This window comes from Dinoponera quadriceps, unplaced genomic scaffold, assembly GCF_001313825.1.
Source record: "Dinoponera quadriceps isolate SergipeBrazil2010 unplaced genomic scaffold, ASM131382v1 scaffold71, whole genome shotgun sequence".
Lineage (NCBI taxonomy): Eukaryota > Metazoa > Arthropoda > Insecta > Hymenoptera > Formicidae > Dinoponera > Dinoponera quadriceps.
Genome location: NW_014554274.1, coordinates 521,786 through 540,867, shown reverse-complemented (window position 1 = coordinate 540,867; position 19,082 = coordinate 521,786). Strand labels below are relative to the sequence as shown.

The 19,082-nt window shown below is 45.6% G+C and overlaps 2 protein-coding genes across 3 annotated transcripts in view; one reads left to right on the top strand and one right to left on the bottom strand.

Moving 5' to 3' along the window:
• LOC106741420 overlaps nt 1-9,546 on the bottom strand; it is a 40,056-nt gene extending 30,510 nt beyond the window's left edge. Inside the window, exon 1 of the mRNA XM_014613436.1 lies at nt 8,068-9,546. Within this exon, the coding sequence (XP_014468922.1) occupies nt 8,068-8,230 (163 nt within the window). The 5' untranslated portion in view covers nt 8,231-9,546. The remainder of the gene's footprint in view (nt 1-8,067) is intronic.
• A 1,924-nt stretch (nt 9,547-11,470) lies between these two features.
• The window catches only part of LOC106741087 (LIM and SH3 domain protein Lasp), a 42,592-nt gene continuing 34,980 nt past the window's right edge, over nt 11,471-19,082 (top strand). For both annotated transcript variants that reach the window (XM_014612747.1, XM_014612730.1), the window contains exon 1: nt 11,471-12,608. In XM_014612747.1, the coding sequence (XP_014468233.1) occupies nt 12,540-12,608 (69 nt within the window). In that variant the 5' untranslated portion in view covers nt 11,471-12,539. The remainder of the gene's footprint in view (nt 12,609-19,082) is intronic.

The following is a 19,082-nucleotide window of genomic DNA, read 5'->3' as shown; positions in this document are numbered from 1 at the left end:
GCGTGTAGAATGAAAGTCCGAAGTGACATGTTGAGAATGAAGCCGCTGGCGAGTACGATGGGCAACGAAAGAGTTGAAACGCCTTTCGGCTTAACGAGTTTCAGTCCCGTTTAATAGTCGTTACCTATGAAACTCATCTCAAGTGAGATATTCAGATTCCCGTTTAGAGCTGGACGCACGGAAACATAATTAGTCTTGTATAAATCGATGATAAATATTCTCATACATAAGCAGGAATATTATAATTTTCTTAGATTTTAGTCTGGATCCGAGTGAATTTGTACTTGACGCAAGTATTACTTGCACTCAATTCAAAGTTAAAAATCTCCTAAGAATATTATAACATTCTAGCTTATATGTGAGAACGCGTCGGAAGAATATCTATCATTGATTTATATATAAGACTATATTTTTTATGTGTGTGAATTCGGACGAATCGCGATTACAAATGCGACGTCGCGTGTAATTCGAGTGAAAAACTCAGATCTAACTTTGTACTCCGACCTGAGAATTTCACGCGAGACAAATTTCAAATAACGACTATTGATACACGCCTCAGTGCGCGAGCGTAAACATTCCGTGGTCGTCTTTACGATTTCCATAACATCTCTATCAATGTTAATTGTATTGATTGCATCAAGCAATTGGAGCTGGTCCAGACTTCTTCGTTGAAGACAGAAAGCAGGAACGCCGAAGGAAGTTCTCGGTTCAATGAGCTCAGTTATAGTTTTAAACGATTCAGAAGAGAACCATTTTTCCGTGGATTTTTTTCCCTTACCTTCTTTACGGAAAAAAGTAAATATGGCAAGTTTTAACTGTGCATACGTGAGTTTTTCTAAATGATTTTTATACTTTTGCGACAAAAATCAAGGAAATCTGTGGAAAAATTGGAGAAAAAGTTTTTTTCCGAAGTATTTTAATATTATAACCCCAGTCCTCTCTCTCTCTCTCTCTCTCCTGCGACGCGATTATTTTCACAAACGCATCGACGCGCCCGCGTCAATTACAATTGCAAACCTCAGCAAACTTCAGCCGTGCGATCTTTTGTAGAGAGAACAAAATCACGATAACGGTCACGCGATCTTCACCAAATAAAAAAGGAAAAAAAAACCTTACCGTCGCGGAGACTGTGTATCTTCATTCTCGCGTAGGACACGCGACAGGTTGGAGGATACCGTGAAAGTATCCCGCGGTGTGATACGGTCTTAAAACGCGATGCGACGCGCGTCAGGATCGCGCGTGCAAGCGATACACATGCATGTGCAGCAGCGGCCCTCTCACTCACGTGCTCGTGCACGCACGCACGCACGCACGTACGCACCGCGCACGCACGCAACACGCACCGTACGCGCGGCCTGCCTGCCTGCGGTGGTATCAGACTCAACGACCCGGACGGGAGCCCCGAGAAGCCGCACTTTCTAAAGGCCTTCGTCGGTTTTGCGGGCTTGTCTATCAGCCACGAGCACGCACATACGTATCGCGTACCGTATATTCACACCGGGCCGATACGCGTATCGCGCGCGTGTCCGTCGCGTACACACAATACCAGCCATTAACGGCGCCCCTGAGATCAGCCTTTCTCGACCTATAGCCGAGTGGACGGACGGACGACCGCGATGATCCACGTTTTCGCTCGGAAACCGGTATATAAAGCCGCTCGGCCTCTGCCGCTTCTCTCTTTTTCGGCTATACCGCCCGAAGGAAGGCCGACGTATCCGGCCCGGCGGAAAGTCGAATTTGCGTTTTAAATTGAAACAAATCGCCCGAGCCTGTGCGGGAATGTGCGATGCTCGACGACGCGGTGCGACGTTATTCGCGACGTCCTTCGATCGGCCCCTCAATTTTACGCCGCAATTATTTTACAGTGCGATCACAGTCGCGAATGCCGGACACTTTTTTTCGCAGCTCATACGTGACTCGCGGGCTCGCCTGTCTCACACGCGGGAAGTTGCGTTGCGTTTGTCCGATGGGAAAGTTACGGGTATTCTTATCTAGCGGAGTAAGGGGAATTACTGTTTGTGAATGTAGTAATTTATTTAATAAAGGAATTATTCGACGGAAGAACGCGATACAGGCTTTTTCCGGCGGCGGTTGATTCGTTCGCAGAAGCAGAGAATCGGTCATTTTCTCCCGACAGCACCTGTCGGTGTTAACAGACGATACCTTGATGAACGAGAACCGTCGGCAGAAGCCACGTGCGTGAACGATCATTAATTGTTCAGAAATGACAACTTTTCCTGGGATTCTTTTATTCACGTCGGTGATCCCCGAGATGATAGCGGGGAAGTACCGTCTATCTCGGGAAAGGACCGTTCCGCAGGATCGGAGATGGCGAGACGTTGGCATAAGCACTCGAGCCGTCTCGACATTTCGCATAATCACCGGCTAGGAAATGATTTTCTCGGTTCGAGCGGACTCGAATCAAGTGAATTGAAAGAATCGTGAAGAGCGCTCGCGCGCGACTAAAACGGCGCGCGGCCTTCGGATGTAAGTACGAACGTCGCGTTGTCGGGAAGGATCAGAGAGGTGGCTCGACACGGGGCCTTATTCGCGACGATGATGCTGTGTCCCGCGGTGCACGTAGTGACATTTACAACTTGCGCCTCGATGTGAATTACTTACGCGAACATGAACGCGGACGTCCCTTTCGTGACGTCGCGTGAGTCCGTTGCAATGAAGCAGGTCGGCCTTGCGGACGAACTACCCATCGGGCTTAAGTGAAAACGAAGTGCAAGCTCGACGAAAGGGAGATCTCGTCTATTATTTACGTTCTAAAAGATTTTAAGTGGTGATTTTTCACGTTAATTCAGGAGGAAAAATTTCATACTACCGTAATGTCCGAAACGGCTTAATTTCAAAGATACAGAGTGTCAGAGTTGAAGGGAAATTTGAATGAAAAAATCATTTATCGCCCCAAAAGATAAACCTTCATGTCCTGTTAAATAGTCCAAATGGTTTTAGACGTTTTTCCTTCAACTTTGACGTCCTGTATCTTTGAAACCAAGCCGTTTCGTACATATGTTCATATGAAGTTTTTGTCTGTATATATATATATATTTTTTTTTTTTTAATTGTATTCACGTATTAATGACATATTTTATACAGATTGTAATATGTCAATTGGTATTTTTTTTTTTTAATTGAATGCATGATAATGTAATAAAAAGAGACTCGAAGTTTCGTGAACACGCAAGACGGAAGTTTTCTCGCTTCGAGACGGGCTTCTCTCTTCGTTAACTACCGCGTGCTCGCAACAAATTGGTCCTCCAACGAACGAGATAATGAATACGCGTGTATGCGAAGTCAAAGATCGCGTCACTTAACGCCGGTTTCCGATGCGTACGTACGCAACATATGTTTGCGCGTACTAAGGGTGTACGCCAAAGTTAAAAATTGTGAAACACAAACGGTTGATTTGACGCGAAGGAGCTCGTGATTTCTAACGGCGCGGTAAGCATGCGCTTTGAAAGGCCAGCAATACTCATTTAAATGATAAGTCGCGACACGAGAGGATTAGAAGTCACACTGGAACGTGCCGTATACTCTTATCCGATAATGGTCCGCGCGTTTCACCGCTCGAGTGGATGAATCCATCACGTATCGATCGAGTCGTTAATCGAGCGGCGAATATTATTCTCTGAAATTGTCTTCGTCACCGTTTCCCGACTTCATTTCCCACCGAAATTTTGGACCTCGATATAAAATACAAAACGATATTAAAAAAAAAAGAAACGCAATCGTCGATCGAATTGCCCGAGTTCGCGTGCAAAAATGAATATAATGTACGGACGAATCGAAGGTTTCTTTGAAATTCGCATCAACCTTATTTTTTGATTATTTTTAGGAAAATCGACACACCGTTTCGCACAGGTGCAAACGCGCGACAAGTGAAAATTCGCGCGACCCGTAGAAACGATGATAAAACTCGAAGCCCAAAGANGTATGATAACTCGGGGGGGGGGGGGGGGCTCCGGGCGAAAGTCGGATAAGTCATCCTACATACACAGGTCCACGCGGAAGAAATAGATCAGAAGCGGATAAGGAGAATATATCGCGGGCGCCGAGCAGAAACTTCGCACACAATCGAGCGCGCATTCACGTCGGTGTTGGTTTTCAATTTGACTTCGGTTTCATTTCTCTCTCTCTCTCTCGAAGTATGTCGACGATAACCGCGCGACTATTTTAAGTGCTACTCTGTTCCGGCGAAGTTCTGTCGGCGCTTTCCATCCGTCCGTCCGTCCGCCCGCTCGACGGTAACGAATATATCGAGCGTCACTGGCGAGGATGAAACGAAAACAGGTAGGACGGTCGGCGCTCTTCCGCGTTTCTCCCGAGGTACGTAAATCTTGTCGCGATTCGCGAACGCTCGCGCGATACCCACTCGAATCCGAAGGAATGCGCCGGGAAACCGAGCGACGTCTCGCACACATACGTGGCTCGGTTTGTGAGAGCCTGGTTATTACAACGGCAGCTCGATTACAACGGCAGAGAGCCGGGCGCTACCTCCGCTCGCGAGTTTAAGCCGCTTTATTTCCCTTTATGCGCCTTTGCGAGGTTCTCCTCGGCCGCGGGAGTTTAGTCTCGGGGAGAGTAAACCGTCGTCGCTCGGGGAAACCAGTCGGCGAATTTTAACCCCCCCCCCCCCCCCCCGCCGGTGCGTGCGTGCTTGCACGTGGGCGGAGACCGCGCGTTTCGCGAACTATCGCCGGTGCTTTGCACTTTCAACTTCCTTTCTGTCGTGTAACAATGTGTACGAATCTCGTCAGATGTGTGAGAGATACCTCGGAGCAAGGTACCTTCGGAAGAATTCCACACTTGTCGCTGCATTGTGCTTTTCGGAACGTTCGTATCTCGCAAATGAGACTCTACGCTCTGTTGAGAAAAAAACCAGGTGGGAATTCGTATAGGAAATCCATATGGAATCTCATGGTTGCCCGTTGAGATTCGCGCCAAAACTCCAAGTTCTAGATAGGAATTCGCGGATTCCTAGATGGATTTCCACGCACCGTGCGAATTCTTATATGGATTTTTATTATTCTATTCTTGTGGATTCACATGAGTTCCCATGGGAATCCACCTGGAAATTTTCAACAGGGCGGCTGGTGTTTCATTAGTCGTTACTTGAAACTTGTCTCAAGTGAAACATTTATATTTGAAGTTTAAAGTGAGACCGTGAGTTTTTCAATGGAACTGCTATTATTATACTGCTATTATGATGTCGCGTATATCACGTGATTCAAGTGAAGGAGTCCGATCTAACTCTAAGGTCTATATTAATAGTTGTCACTTGAAACTTGTTCCATGTGACATTCAGATTTTAATTCAAAGATTAGATCCGAGTTGAATCGTAAGATACATTTGATATTGTATCTGTAAACGTTATACAACTGGATAATCCACAACTAACTCTGAATTCAAATCTAAGAAACCATGATTAATATGAACTTAAATTCCGATTTGAGTGTCGTGAGATACGTGGGGTAAGCTTCAGATAATTATTAACACAGGCATATATTCAAGGACAAATTTTGCACAGAAGACTCCATCAATGCTGTTCTATTCGCTAGATGTAGTGACATCGGAAATTTCCAATTAGGCGCATCACTTTTTAATATTTATGCTTTATGACTGCTGCTTTGGTACATCGTTGTCAATTCACAGAATACACAAATATTCAGAAATGATGCGCTTAATTGGAAATTCCCTATGCCTAGGAAGTGAGACAGCATCAATGGAGTCTTTTGTACGAGTAGTTTTGTATAAAAAGGGGAAAATCATCTTTCTGCTTTTCCACTTTTGCGATTTTATAATTTTTTTTTTCATTTACGATCATGCAAAGAATCCGTTTTAGGTGAACAGTAACGTTATCGCGAATCTGCGAGTGCTCGCGATTAGCGAAGACGAAACGTGATGATCACGAACGAAAGCGAGAGCGTGAGGAAAAAGAGAGAGAGAGACACGTGAAATTGATATAACTCGTGGTAATACTCGCGCGCGCGGCATGTGTAACATCGGTATTTCGTCAGCGTCAAATATCGCGGCAGATACCGGTGTTTGCCATGCCATTCGACGTGTTGAATTACTTTCACCGGCCAAACCGTACGTGCGTGGCCGCGGCTACGCAAAAATCTCGACAAAATCGCGGACGATTGTCACAAACCGCTGCAGAAACGCGATCCTAACGAGACACACCGCGATTCTTTTCACACCGTCTCTGTTACACTTGCGATAGAGAAATGTTCATTTTTATCCTTCGGTATTCGTGCAGCGAAGAAACTGTTACGATTACGTTATCACAATGTCCGGCGGTTTTCTTTGTTTTAATTAAAATTTATCGCACGGAAAAACGATGGACTTGCAACGATATGATATCTTCGTACGCGAGATGGTTTTATTTCGTCCATTAAAAATGTCGGCTTCCTGATGAAAAAAATTTCTTCCGCGGAGAGTCTCTAATATTTATCAACGACATTTTCCGTTACGATGATTTTCCTCGGTGATTTTAGATGAGGAAAACCTCTGATTCTAATTGAGAAAATTAGAAACGAGTGATTGTGAAACGACCATTTAAATTAATCGATGAAAGTTCGGCAAATTTGCGCGGAAACTTGCACGGCACGACTTGTTGCACCACTAATTCGCGTGGAAAGTGTCAAGACTTATAAAATCACTTTCAATTCCTTTCGCGAAACGCAACGACAGGTGCCGGATTTTACGCGTGGCAACAGTTTAGGCCTTAAACGAATCCCACGCTGAGATCGAGCAGTCTAATTTTATTCCGCAATATTATTCGGATCATTGCGTAAATTTTTCCTTTTTATTCGTACCGACGTCTCGTTCTAAGAAGAGAATTTATGAGACATCAACGAGAAATACGCACACTGAAAGAAACATTTTGTGAAAAAAATCGACCAAGCCTCAGGTTTGCGCAAATTTTGTTGCACAAACTGCAATCGAGACAAATCGATGAAAATAGATTGATAATCTCAGAATAGGAATTTAGATCACAACATTTGGTCAACAATAAAAATTGACAAAACTGAAATATAGTTGTATATATGATGAGATATTTGAAAATTAATTTTTTTTACACAAATAGATTGAGCGTGATGGAGAAGATTATGTCGGAAGAATCAAGGCAATTAGTTCGCCTTAAACAAACCTAAAATTGAGTTTATTTAACTCGATTCGAGTTGTTCCGTCGGATCTTCTCTTGCTTATAGTGTACAGTGAAAATCAACAGAGACATTTAAACATGGTATCAATTAACGTTCGCAATAATAGCCACCGGAGTGCAAAGTGCATTCGTACCCACTCTTTTACTTTTATTTCTCGACGAGAGTAGTAAAATTGGCTTGCTGCTTCACAGAGTATGTACTGTGTGACGTCTGAACAAGATCTTGCCAGTCGAAAGAAGCAGAAGTGAGTGTCGAGAGTACTTTGACATTCTGCTCGGCGAGCGACTCGAACTCTCATTCCTTCAACAAAATTTTCCAACTCTCATTCCTTCAGCGACATTTTCTTTTAACCTTCTAATGGTAAGATTTGGGTCGGATTCGACCCCATGTTTTGTTCATTTTTCACTTAATATACGAAATGGTTAAAGGAAGTAAATAACAACGTAAAACTTATCCTTTCATTTACTTATAGATGAAAAAATACAATAAAGTTTACTAACTGACTTTAAACAATTGCAGTAAAATACTTTGAAAAACGCTTTGGCGTTACTCTGAAAACCACCTTGCTATTTGAGGGTTAATGTTTGTGTGAAAAGAAAGTCAAAATTGAGTTTAACGATTCTTTGAGAATCGATGCTATTGGTTCACCACGTACAACCCTGAAGTCGAGTTCTTCTCATCCGATTCGAGCCCGTACCGACCAATCTTAGGCCTACTTTTTTCATCGAACTAAAGTATATTATTAATTATAGAACATAAAAAGAGACGGATATGCAGTTAAGACTTGAAAGAAAGAGAAGAAGAGGACCAGTACGAGTTAGTGCAGCCAGTTCAGTGAAAAAAACAGATCTTTTGCCTTAATAAAGCGAAAAGATGGAACGAGACTCACCCTTATGCCTGCGCCACTGCCTGTAGAGGAGCGCCGCGACCGCGAGCAGAACGAGCGTCGTCAGAAAGGTCCCGATCACGGCTCCGGCCACGCTGCCTGCTCCGAAGCAGGCATCCTGCGTTGTTGCTGTTGCCGTTGCTGCTGTTGCTGCTGCGTCCTCCATGGTTCGCGCTTAGGCTCGCTTCTCGCGCATATTCTCGCGCTGCTTCGACCGGTCGTCGGCGTTCCTGCCGCTACTTGCCTCTACGACTCGCTTTCGCTCTACCTCTCTCTACCTTTCTCTCTCTCTCTCTCTCGTTCTTTCTTTCATATACATGCACACGCACGCATACACACTCACTCTCTCGCTCGCTCGCTCTCTATCCTTCTCTCTCTCTCTCTCTCCTTCTTGCCGTGTCGTCAATTCAGCCGCACAATTTCGCGCGCGCGAACGAAACTCAGGAAGAACGCGACGACGACGTCACGCCGCCGGTTTACCATGTCTACACCGTGCGTTTCCTCGACGCGTTCTTCCTCACGCGCCTCGACGTCCAGCGATCTTTCGTCGGTCGGACGCGGAATCAGGAGCGCGTCGGAGCGCCGAAAACCGAAAAGCCAGCGTCGAGAGCGTCGTCGATCGGCGTTACCGCGGTCGTGGATGCAATGTTTTTGCCGCGAAATCACGGCGTTTTCAAACGTAGCGAACGGAGCACTCACGCACGCGCGCGTCAAGTGCGTCGCGGATAGCACCGACGCCGATCGGCTTCTCGCGTTACCTCTCTCTCTCGGCCCCACGGGAATCGAATCGGTGTGTGTATGCGACGACGGTGACGAGACGACGACGTCCGGAGTCGTGCGTTCGCGGCGACGAGCGCGAGCTTCCTCTCGGCTGAGATTCCTCTCGGCCGGCCGATTTGCGACACGATCGCTCGGAATGCACAGGGATCACGTACGCTCGCGACGGGTGTCCACGAGAACGTCGGAGGAACAACCTGCTGCTGCGCGTTCGTACCCGACACAACACCAGCCGCGCGACGTTCCGACTGATACTGGCGCGCAGTGCCGCCGCGCGAGTAAAACAGGTAGGCGAGCAACAGGTGCTTCTGGCTCCGCTAGGGGGTGGCAGGCTCGGGGAGGGGAGAGATTGTTGATGTTCTCGGGGCCAGGATCGGATCTAGGCGGGTGGCCGGATGGGATTCGCCGGAGGGGCCCGGCGAAAAAAAGTGCTTTCCGTGAGGACTGGTTCTCGCGACATTCTCGCTCGCGATCTCAACATTTGCCGCCAGTCGGTATTCGCGAGCGCGTTACCTCGAGATGCGACTTTCACCGAATTTCGAATTAAAATTGTTGAAGACTGATTGGTGAAATTACCAATTGCATCGATTTCTAGCTGTACAGTTTGTCGTCCAACAGTAATCGAAAAAGTAATGATTCCATTAGTGAAATAAAAGATAACATTTGACTGAGAATGATAGTGATTTAAGACGTAGTTTGTGAGGAGAAAAGAAAACTTTTTTCTCGTTTCTAATAACAAAATTTTTTCGTTTTTCATATTAGCAATTTTATTAATTAACTAATCGCTAATTATTAATCAGAATTTGATGAAAAGTCAACGTGAATTTCGGTAGTATATCTTCCTCGAGGTGTCCCCCTTAACGCTCTTGAACATAAGACGTGGCCAATGTTCGTCGTACGACAAGAAGCAACGCGGTAGCTAATCGACTTGATGTTTTTCAGACGGAACATTGGCAAACTTTTGCAAATACTACGAAATACTTTGCAACGTTGCAAAGTATCTAGTACGGTGAAATATATTGAAAAGGTCCGTTCTGTTAGTAGAAAGATATATTTTAATCAAGTATAGGAAGAGTATAAGATGTGGATTAGTGCGCCATCTCTAGGCTTGCGTATTCATCCCTTCAGGGCTAGCGTCCAAGCTTGAACGCGTTTTCAACGATCGGTACCAACCAATGATGCAATAAGCAACGTCGGTTGTAGATCGATCGCATAAAGCGATTGGGGCACCTGGAAGAACGTAAACAGTAAAGTTCAAGCTCTTAACGAATTGATCAACCACACATTCGAAAATTATCGAGAACATGAGACTCTCGTTTCTGGTAAAATCCGTCTGATGACGAGTTTGGGAATTAACCACAAACAGCGGCAAAAGGAACTCGTGTCGCATCTGTATATTATCACCATAAGATTTTATTCCAAAATAAAAATAACCATAAAAAATAACAACAAATCTATTACCAAAGATAAAATAAAAATTAAATATGTACTACAGAAAGATATTTAACATGATGTTTGGCTTGTTCATAAATATTTTTTTTAATTATTAATACCGTCTATGATTCTTTATAATAATACACTAAACCAAATAGACACGTGCAATCGATGTAGGCTACTCTATCAAGTACTAAAGGTGGGCGATATAGTATTGATACAATATCGATACATAGGGAAATAAGGTTTCCCTCTAAAATAATAATTTTCTTCTACAAATTGCGGGAAGAAACTCTATTTTTCTGGGAGAAATCCTTATTTCCCTATGTATCGATATCGCCCAATTCTATCAAGTACTAATCCATTCATTCCGTTTATTGGCTTGAGAGGTGCTTCTTATACGTCATCTGGTGAAATTATCAGGTACTAATCTTTTCTTTACTATGATTTATCAAAAGCCTGAGAGCGGTCATGGCAATATAAAGTTATTACTTTATCTTAAAGCGCCTCTCTATCCATTATTCGTGTGCGACCTACGAAACCAATGTCCACAGTTTTTTGGTTCTGTTCCGTGCTATGTTCACAATTTATGAATTTTGTTCCATGTTATATCTACAAGTGAGACGACGAGGGATTCAAGTTTCTATTAGCCAGAGCCAAGAATTTCTTTTTGTTAAATAGCTGAGAATAGTTGAGAAACATAAGTTCCTAATAGCCAGAAGCCAAGAACTTCACATTGACGGTAACGACACAGTTTAGGACGACAAAAGGATGAACTAATAGAGTTTGCTAGACTGCACTTACATGTCTGAAGAATAACGTATTGACAACGAAATTTTGTGTTGTGTGCCGTTTTCTTGTTATTTGCTTAATTAGCAGGTTGACTTGTGACCCTACCGTGCAATGGAAATATATTAGGAATAAATATTAAATATTAAAAATTACAATTAGGAATAGTGTGATTAAATATAACGCACAATGGAGAAGAAAAAAATTTAAGATATAAATATGGAAATTGTGTTATAAAGCCATTCATTTCATTTTATTGTGTGAAAATAATTCCTACTCTCAATGATTAATTATTTATTCTTATTCCTAATATAATGATTTTTAGTAATTTAACTAGTAATTTCACTAGTACAGTGAAATTTAGTGAACTTCGCACTGATTGGTCGAATTTTAATTCAAGCCCAATCTCCAATGCGTAGTCTAGTACGGACTTAAGGACCGGCAAGAGACAAGATCAAATCTAGATTCGACTTTGGAGACCTCGTGCGGTGAAAACGCGAAACACAGTGTCTGTGGTGTGTGTGGGTGCACGTATACACCACAGATGCATCTGCACCAAAGAATCTCTGAGCCACACTCTCTCCGCTGGCATCTGCACTTTCCAAGATTTCGGATCGAAAAAATCATATTCCCTCGACAAATCCATTTTGGAGTGTCCGTATATTCACCGCCAGTGCCGATAATTGACAGTTCGTGTTACGTACAATTACCGATTTTTAGTACTGGCAGTGAATATACGAGCACAGCCTCGACCTCTCCTACGTCATCGTAGTCCGCACGACGAGACGTCGCGTGAACCAGGCGGCTGCCCCACCATCGCTGTCACTCGACGGCTTTTTGTGGTCAGGCGAGGACGAGAGGGTAGTGTAGTTTGGTGCGGCTGGCGCCCGTGCAGCAGCTCGGCAGTTTTTCCGTCGTGTTTCCGTGACGAACTCTCGGCGATCGACAGAAAAAGAGACAGATAGATAGATAAAGAGAGAGAGAGAGAGAGAGAGAAGGAGAGAAAAAAAGAGAGAGGGAAAGAAAAGAAGAAGGGAGAACGCAAACGGCTGCGAGTAGCCGCCGCCGCCAGCGACAGTCTCACTCTCGGAGAATACGCTCGCCTTTTCCTCTCCATTCGCGTTTCCGCGGCGGCAAGAGAGCAACAGACGCTCCAGACAGACGTCGCCGTTCCGGGCGGTTATCCAGAGCGGCAGCCGGTTCGGACGTGTCGCTAGTGCACATCGTACGCACGTGCAATACCCGTGCAGTCGCCGCGCGTCCGTTCCCCACGTCCATTACGCACGCATACGCCACACGTACGGTGGGAGCAGCGCGCGCGTACCGCCCAGTGTCTCGGGGATCGCAGAGCGAGGATACGAAGATATACTCGCGGGGATCAGAGCAGCAGCAGCAGCCGCGCCGTGAGTGGTGGTATAGTGAGCACGACGGGAATATAGTGTCTACGGGACGTAGCCGAGGAAGCGGAGAGGAAGATGAGCAAGACGTGCGCCCGCTGCGAGAAGACGGTTTACCCGATCGAGGAGCTCAAGTGCCTCGACAAGGTACGTACCGTACGTAATACGTCGCACGCGAAGCGTGGCCGATATCATCTCCGTTCCTCTCTCTCTCTCTCTCGGCCGACGGACTCCTCCGCGAAGAGGAGCGCTTCTCTCTTGCTCTCCGTCTCCTTCTTTCTCCACCTTTCTTCCCGTCTCTTTCCCTCTCGCGGGCCGTCGGCGAGCGAGAGGAGCGGTCGGTCCATCGCATGAGATGGATTCCCGTTCGGCTCCATTGAGTAGGGCTCGGCCCGAGCGGCCTTCGCGCGTTGTCTCCAACGACGCGTCCACGGCGTGCACACGCGCGCGTAACTTCATTGAAAACAGCAGGACCACAGCCGGCTACACTTGTTGCGACACGAACGCCGTCCTCGGGGCGCCCCCGACGGGGGTCCGGTCGGGTCTGTTTTTCGGGCCGCTTCGGGGTTATCATATCGCACGTGCAGCGGTCGAGCGTCGAATTGACCGTACGTGTCACGCTCGCTTGTGAACCGATCGAACGGATGAATCCGACGATTAAGATTAATTCGTTCGTCGAACGCGAATCTCATCCTCGTTCGGCGAGGTTCGTTCACGCCGCGAACGGCGAGAGCGTTGGTCTTCCCAGGGCTTGGTGTCTTGACCCCCGAGGAAATAACGGCGTGCTTTTTGACGCGTTTAGATATCGCGAGTCCCGAGAGGCTGGGGAATAACGCGACGGCACGAATATCCCGTTCGGTCTTGTGCACATCGCGGCTACCTCGAGAGAATGACTCGGGATCTGTCTTCTTCGTGACGTTCGCGTCGGGTTTATCGGTCGCTTCTATATAAGGTGTCCCGGAAATTCGCGTCGACGGTAAAATCACGGGACGAAGTCCGACGGCCGCTTCGAAGTCCCCGAGAAATTCACACATCCGACGATCTTTCACTCGAGGTCGCAGCCCGTTTGATCTCGCGAGCCGTACAACGCCGGATGAACGAGCAACATTTCCACGGGAAAGATTTTCTTTCTGAGCGAAACTCGGAACTTCGAAATTTCAAGTGATGTTTCACTTGACAATTTCGTCAAGTTGTCACTGTTATTTCGTCGTTATGCGTCACATCGTTGTTTATACGCTTATTATATGTGATATTGTTACGTTATTATCATATTGTTACACGTATCATATTATCGTCATATTATACGTCGTGTTATCATATCATCATCATCAAATTATTATCGTTATCGCTCGCAGGGATCCTCTATGGGCCGACCATTGTGGTCGGATATTATCCCGCTCATGGTGTACGGAACGGGCGCGAGCATTTTTCGAGAGACGGAGAAACGGAGTGGGAGAGAACGCGGCAGGATGTACCGTTCTCGCGTTCGATCGCAATCGGCCTGCTGCGAGTCGCTGCTCGCATAGAGCGGCGCGGCCTTTAACGTCGACGTTATAACCGGCGATTTGGGGTTCAGGAGAGAGAGAGAGAGAGAAAGAGAGAGAGATATACCGCTCGCGATCATCGCGATGCTCCTCTCGTTGCCGATGGTCTCGTTTCTCTAGCGGTGCAGCCTCGGTTAATGAGAAGATAAATCGCAACGAGTATGACGGAGAATGTCGTTCGGAGACAAGAACGGTGACCACGAACGTGGAAGAAGGGGGGGGACACTTCCCTCGCGTCTTACCTCATTCCACTGTGTGTGCCAACTTCCGCTTTGGCCGGGGGGAAAACCTTGAGACTCGCCGGACTTGTTGCTGCGACTCGAAATGCGCGAGTTCCGCTCGCGGATCTGTCGCGTTTTGTTGAAATACTGAGAATTTTTATCTTAGTATTTATCACGCGAAAGGCCGCGCGCGCGAGAGGGAGAGAGAGATACTTCGCGTCCGCTTCCATTCGCCGTCCTAATTTGCGCCAGATCTCATCGGAATTACGGAGCTTCGTTGGAAACTTGTTCCGTTCTGCGTTCTCTCGTGGAGAACTATGATGTTCCGTCGAGGGGAGATATTGTTCGAAGAAATTTTCTATATGCTTTTTTTTTTTATTACACACCTGCTTGTCTCTCCCGCAGAAGATTGACGGGAGAAAAAAGTGCGGGCGGAGAATTATTGTCCATTTACCGGGAGTCGTTCTCGGTCCGGTACTCGGTTTCTTCTCTTGCGGTTATCGCCGAGATGTCGGGAGGGAGAGAGAAGGAGAGACGATTGGCGCATCGTAGCGGACGAAAATTTTTTCCGCGATAGATTACAGGATGTACCGTTCTCGTTTAGTTCCGCTCACCGAGCCGTCCTCGGCCGCAGTCGCCGTGATATTCCGTCTCGTTTATCCTTACGTTGAATGACCGATATCGCGCGATCCTCTGGCCGCAGAGACCAAGATTTTCCTCGTCCTCCTAGTCATTTTAGGCCGAATTTTTATATTCTCTCGTAAATATAAACCGTTACTTCGTAATCGGAGATTGATTTATCTCGCCCCGTCGGAAATATATGTCACGCGCGGAAAAAAAAGTCTAGCTGCATTAATCGGAAACGCAAGATTAACGCAAGATTAACGCGTTAATCAGAAAGTGAACAACCGGATGGGTTTTTGTTTTGTTGAAGGAAACAGAATTTCTGGTTCTTATGACTCAAGTGTGGTTCTTACGACCAGAAATTCCGTTTCCTTCAAACAAAACGCGTCTAGTTGCTCACTTTTTCCGATTAATGCAGCTAGATTTTTTTTTTCCGCGCGTGACTCATATATTTCTGACGGGACGAGATAAATCAATCTCCGATTACGAAGTTACGGTTTATATTTACGAGAGAATATAAAAATTCGGCATAAAATGACTAGGAGGACGAGGAAAATCTTGGTCTCTGCGGCCAGAGGATCGCGCGATATCGGTCATTCAACGTAAGGATAAACGAGACGAATATCACGGCGCAAGATAAATTCGGAAAAAGAGATTTCTTTTTCCGTGCGGATTTTTTAATAAAATATAAGTTATGCACGAGTTTCTACGTCTCGTTTCAGAGATATTCAAGACATTGTTTTTTACGATCTTTTCGTTATCACTCGTATCATTAACGTTCGTTCATGTGTTTATAACGTCTGACGCGAATTTTGTTTACAAATTTGTATCTTTTCACTTCGCGGTCACTCTGCTTAGTGAATTCTTCTAACGCTCGTTAAGATGTTCGCGCAGGAGCGCGAAAGAGGGAAAAACAGACGCGTATGAGTTGTTTGAAACATATCTCATTTGTACACCTCGGCGATGGAGGGTTAATAAAACTCGCCGGGCGAGTTAACGGGGTTTAAATCACGTGGGCGGCATGCGGCATTCCGCGTCGTTCGAGAGGAGAGATAGAGAGGAAGTCGTGGTCCTAAATTTGGATGTATCGGGCCGCACGATCGGCCACGTTGGTGTTTTCTAAATCCTTCTCCACGCGCTGCACGCGTCTATCCGCGTCCTCGGCGTCTCCCACGTGGAGTGTTCGGAGAAGTTTCACATCACAACGTGAAGCCTATTAAAAAAAAAAAAAAGAGAAAGAAAGAAAAAAGGAAAAATCCAGCGAATGTCAATCGATTTCAACCGATGCGACTTTCAACGATGCTCTCATCAGATTTTACGTCATAAAAGTTTTTAGACTTCAAACGAATTTCCTGGATCTCTCTCTCTCTCTCTCTCTCTCTCCAGTAGAATGACTCAGAATAGGTATTTTCCGACTCGGATAGTGTTTTTTTTCTGTAAATAATGTTTCTTTTTGCGCCATACGGAATATCTGAACTGCGGAACCGAGCGTAAACTCCGAGGTAACGCAGTTAATGGAAAATAGCGACTACGTTTTCGCGTTTGTCCGCGCATTCTCGAGCACACACGCACGCACACACATTCACGTACGCATTTTAGATTACTTGTAAAGTGGTTTATGTACTTCGCGTGTAGATTGTTGTTTACGCCCAAGTTTACGCTCGTTCCCACCGCGTGCTGTCAATGCCTCGTGAAATTGCGGTTGCGAGTCTCTGCGTCTCTCTCTTTCTCTCGTTCCCTCCGCGAAACGAGTAGGAGGAGGGGAAGAACGAGGGAGGAAAAGAACGAAAGAAATGGAAGAGCGGCGCGACGAGGAGGAATCGAGACGAGACGGGAGGAGACGCGTAACGTTACGCGGTCAACAGGCCGAAGACGAATTAAAGCGCACGAGGGATAATTAAGGCGAATTCAGGTTTAATAAAGGAAAATGCTCGTAATTAGCCGGGCCCCTCTTTCTCTTCCTCGTGCTCGTCGTCGTCGTGAGCGGCGAGCCAGCCTCGTGGTCTCTCATGGAAGGAAAAAAAAAATACGGCGGCGCCCGCGGGTGCTCTCCGGTTTATTTATTTCTCTCCCTTCGCGTGCGTTACTTTCTAATGGTCTAATGCCCGTTCGACCGCTCGAAATGACCTTTTCGACCGAGCGGTCTTTTTTATTCACGGACGAAAAGTCCGCGTGGTTTCAGAGCGCGCCGCACCTCCGGCATTCGTATAAATAATCACCGTCTCGTTCGAGATGCGCTCTTCATGCATTCCTTCGAATATCTCCGTCCACGCGAGAGGATCCCACGTGAGCGAGTATTTTTACAACGCGAACGTTCTCCCGCGACCGATGCCGCGAAATTATTTATTATAATTCTCGCGGATGGCACGAGCGCGACGAGGAAGCTCCCGCTGTCGGATATCGAACAAGTAAAAGATAAAAAACATATATAATTATTATTATTACATCAAAATTAGAAATTATATTCGAAGCTTCGAACTTCTGAATCTTCAACTCGTTATATTTGAATAATGAACTTTTTAAGTATAGATGTTCATAAATATTCGAATATTTGAATATTCAAAACTTCAAGAACCGAAGGAAAATATGTGTGCAATTAATGAATTCTTCCATGTGGAAAGTTTTTGAGTAGTATTTATTGTCTTAAAGAATGTAATTTTTTCTTGCATTATATTACCATGGCGAAATTTTAATTTATTTTAAAATAAAGTAAATGAGATTTATTGTTCGTGCTTTCTTCATTCACTTCGCTTTTTAAAGCAAAATAGACGAATACAAATCTCAGAATTGAGCTAAAGATACTTAAACTGATACTCATTGCGCAGCATTTTGTTACACTCTTCAAAATTAATTCTATTAATAGCTTCGATACTTGGAAGTTGAATTATTCGAAATTTCGAACTTCGTCGTCGAATAATATTATCTCTCATTATTATTATTCACGGGAAAGCGCCCTTTGGTTGCATGAAAAAGAAATAGGGTTATTGCATCAGCACGTGAAAAAAAAAAAATAAAAGAGAAACAATATATAATAATAAAATAATAAAATGAAGCCATAAAATTAAGAAGAAAACCAAAACACCGATGCAATATCGGCGAAGTCTCTAGTATTTTTGTACTCGTAGCTTCATCTGTCTGTCTGGCCCGCATTCTACGCGAGCACGCGCGTTCCCGAGCTTTACAGTAGTGATTAATCTACGTCCCATTAGCGAAGAGCACCCACTAAGCTTCCCGTCTTCCCTTCTCTTCCTCGTGTACTCGTCGTAGAGACACGTTCCCCGGCCCCGTAAATAGCCGTTATCATTTTGGGCGTGGTGGAGGTGGTGTTTTAGCGTCTTCGTATCGTCAACATTTGCTTTTTACCGATACCGATCTCCGCTCGATCGCTATCGATCGACTCGATTGATCATTCGCCGGGAGTGCGGAATAAATTTCATCGGCCGGTGGACACGATAATACGTCCATTTGGAACCTACGCGAATACATACGTACACGCACGCACATACACACACGCAGGCGGTCGACCTCTGTAGCGAAACTGCGAACGAATTCCGATCTCAGACTACCCGTTGCGTGGGCTTCGTGTGTGTGCGCGTTCGCTCGCTCGCTCGCATAACAGGTGGGAGTCGATCTCAACCTGTTGCTCGCCCGTCAATCGAGAGATTCGCTGATTCGAGGAGGACTCGCGTCGGAATGTCGTCCCGGGTCCACGCCGTGTGTCGGCGCAGCATTGATTTTTGCGCCTCTACGTCGACGCGCCTCGAAATTCCAGTCGTCCCGCTCCTCCCGGTCTTCTTTTTCGTAGACCAACGGGATCGTTGGAATTAATTAATATAATTAATACGGATATAATAATTGAACGGTAACGATTTAGTTTAATATCAATGAGTTTCAATCGCCATTAATAACGTTGGCTAATGTTGGTTAATGATATTCCCTCGAATACGAAATTATTATCGTAGCACAAAACGGTTTTCTCTCATCTTCCTAAATACACTCGCAGCGTTTTTTACGCAGAAGGTTGTGTATGTGTGTGTTGTGAGCGTGTTGATTAATCGATTCGATCGAGCAACCGGACCCTCTTCTTTCTCTCGCTTTTCTCCGCGTATCCGCTGCTTTTCATTCCCCGAATATTCCTGGTATGCCAACGATGCGACACGCGGTATCCGGTTATTTCCCGACCGTTTCGATTGCGAAGGCGCGAATGTAATGAAACGCACGCCACGTGTGAT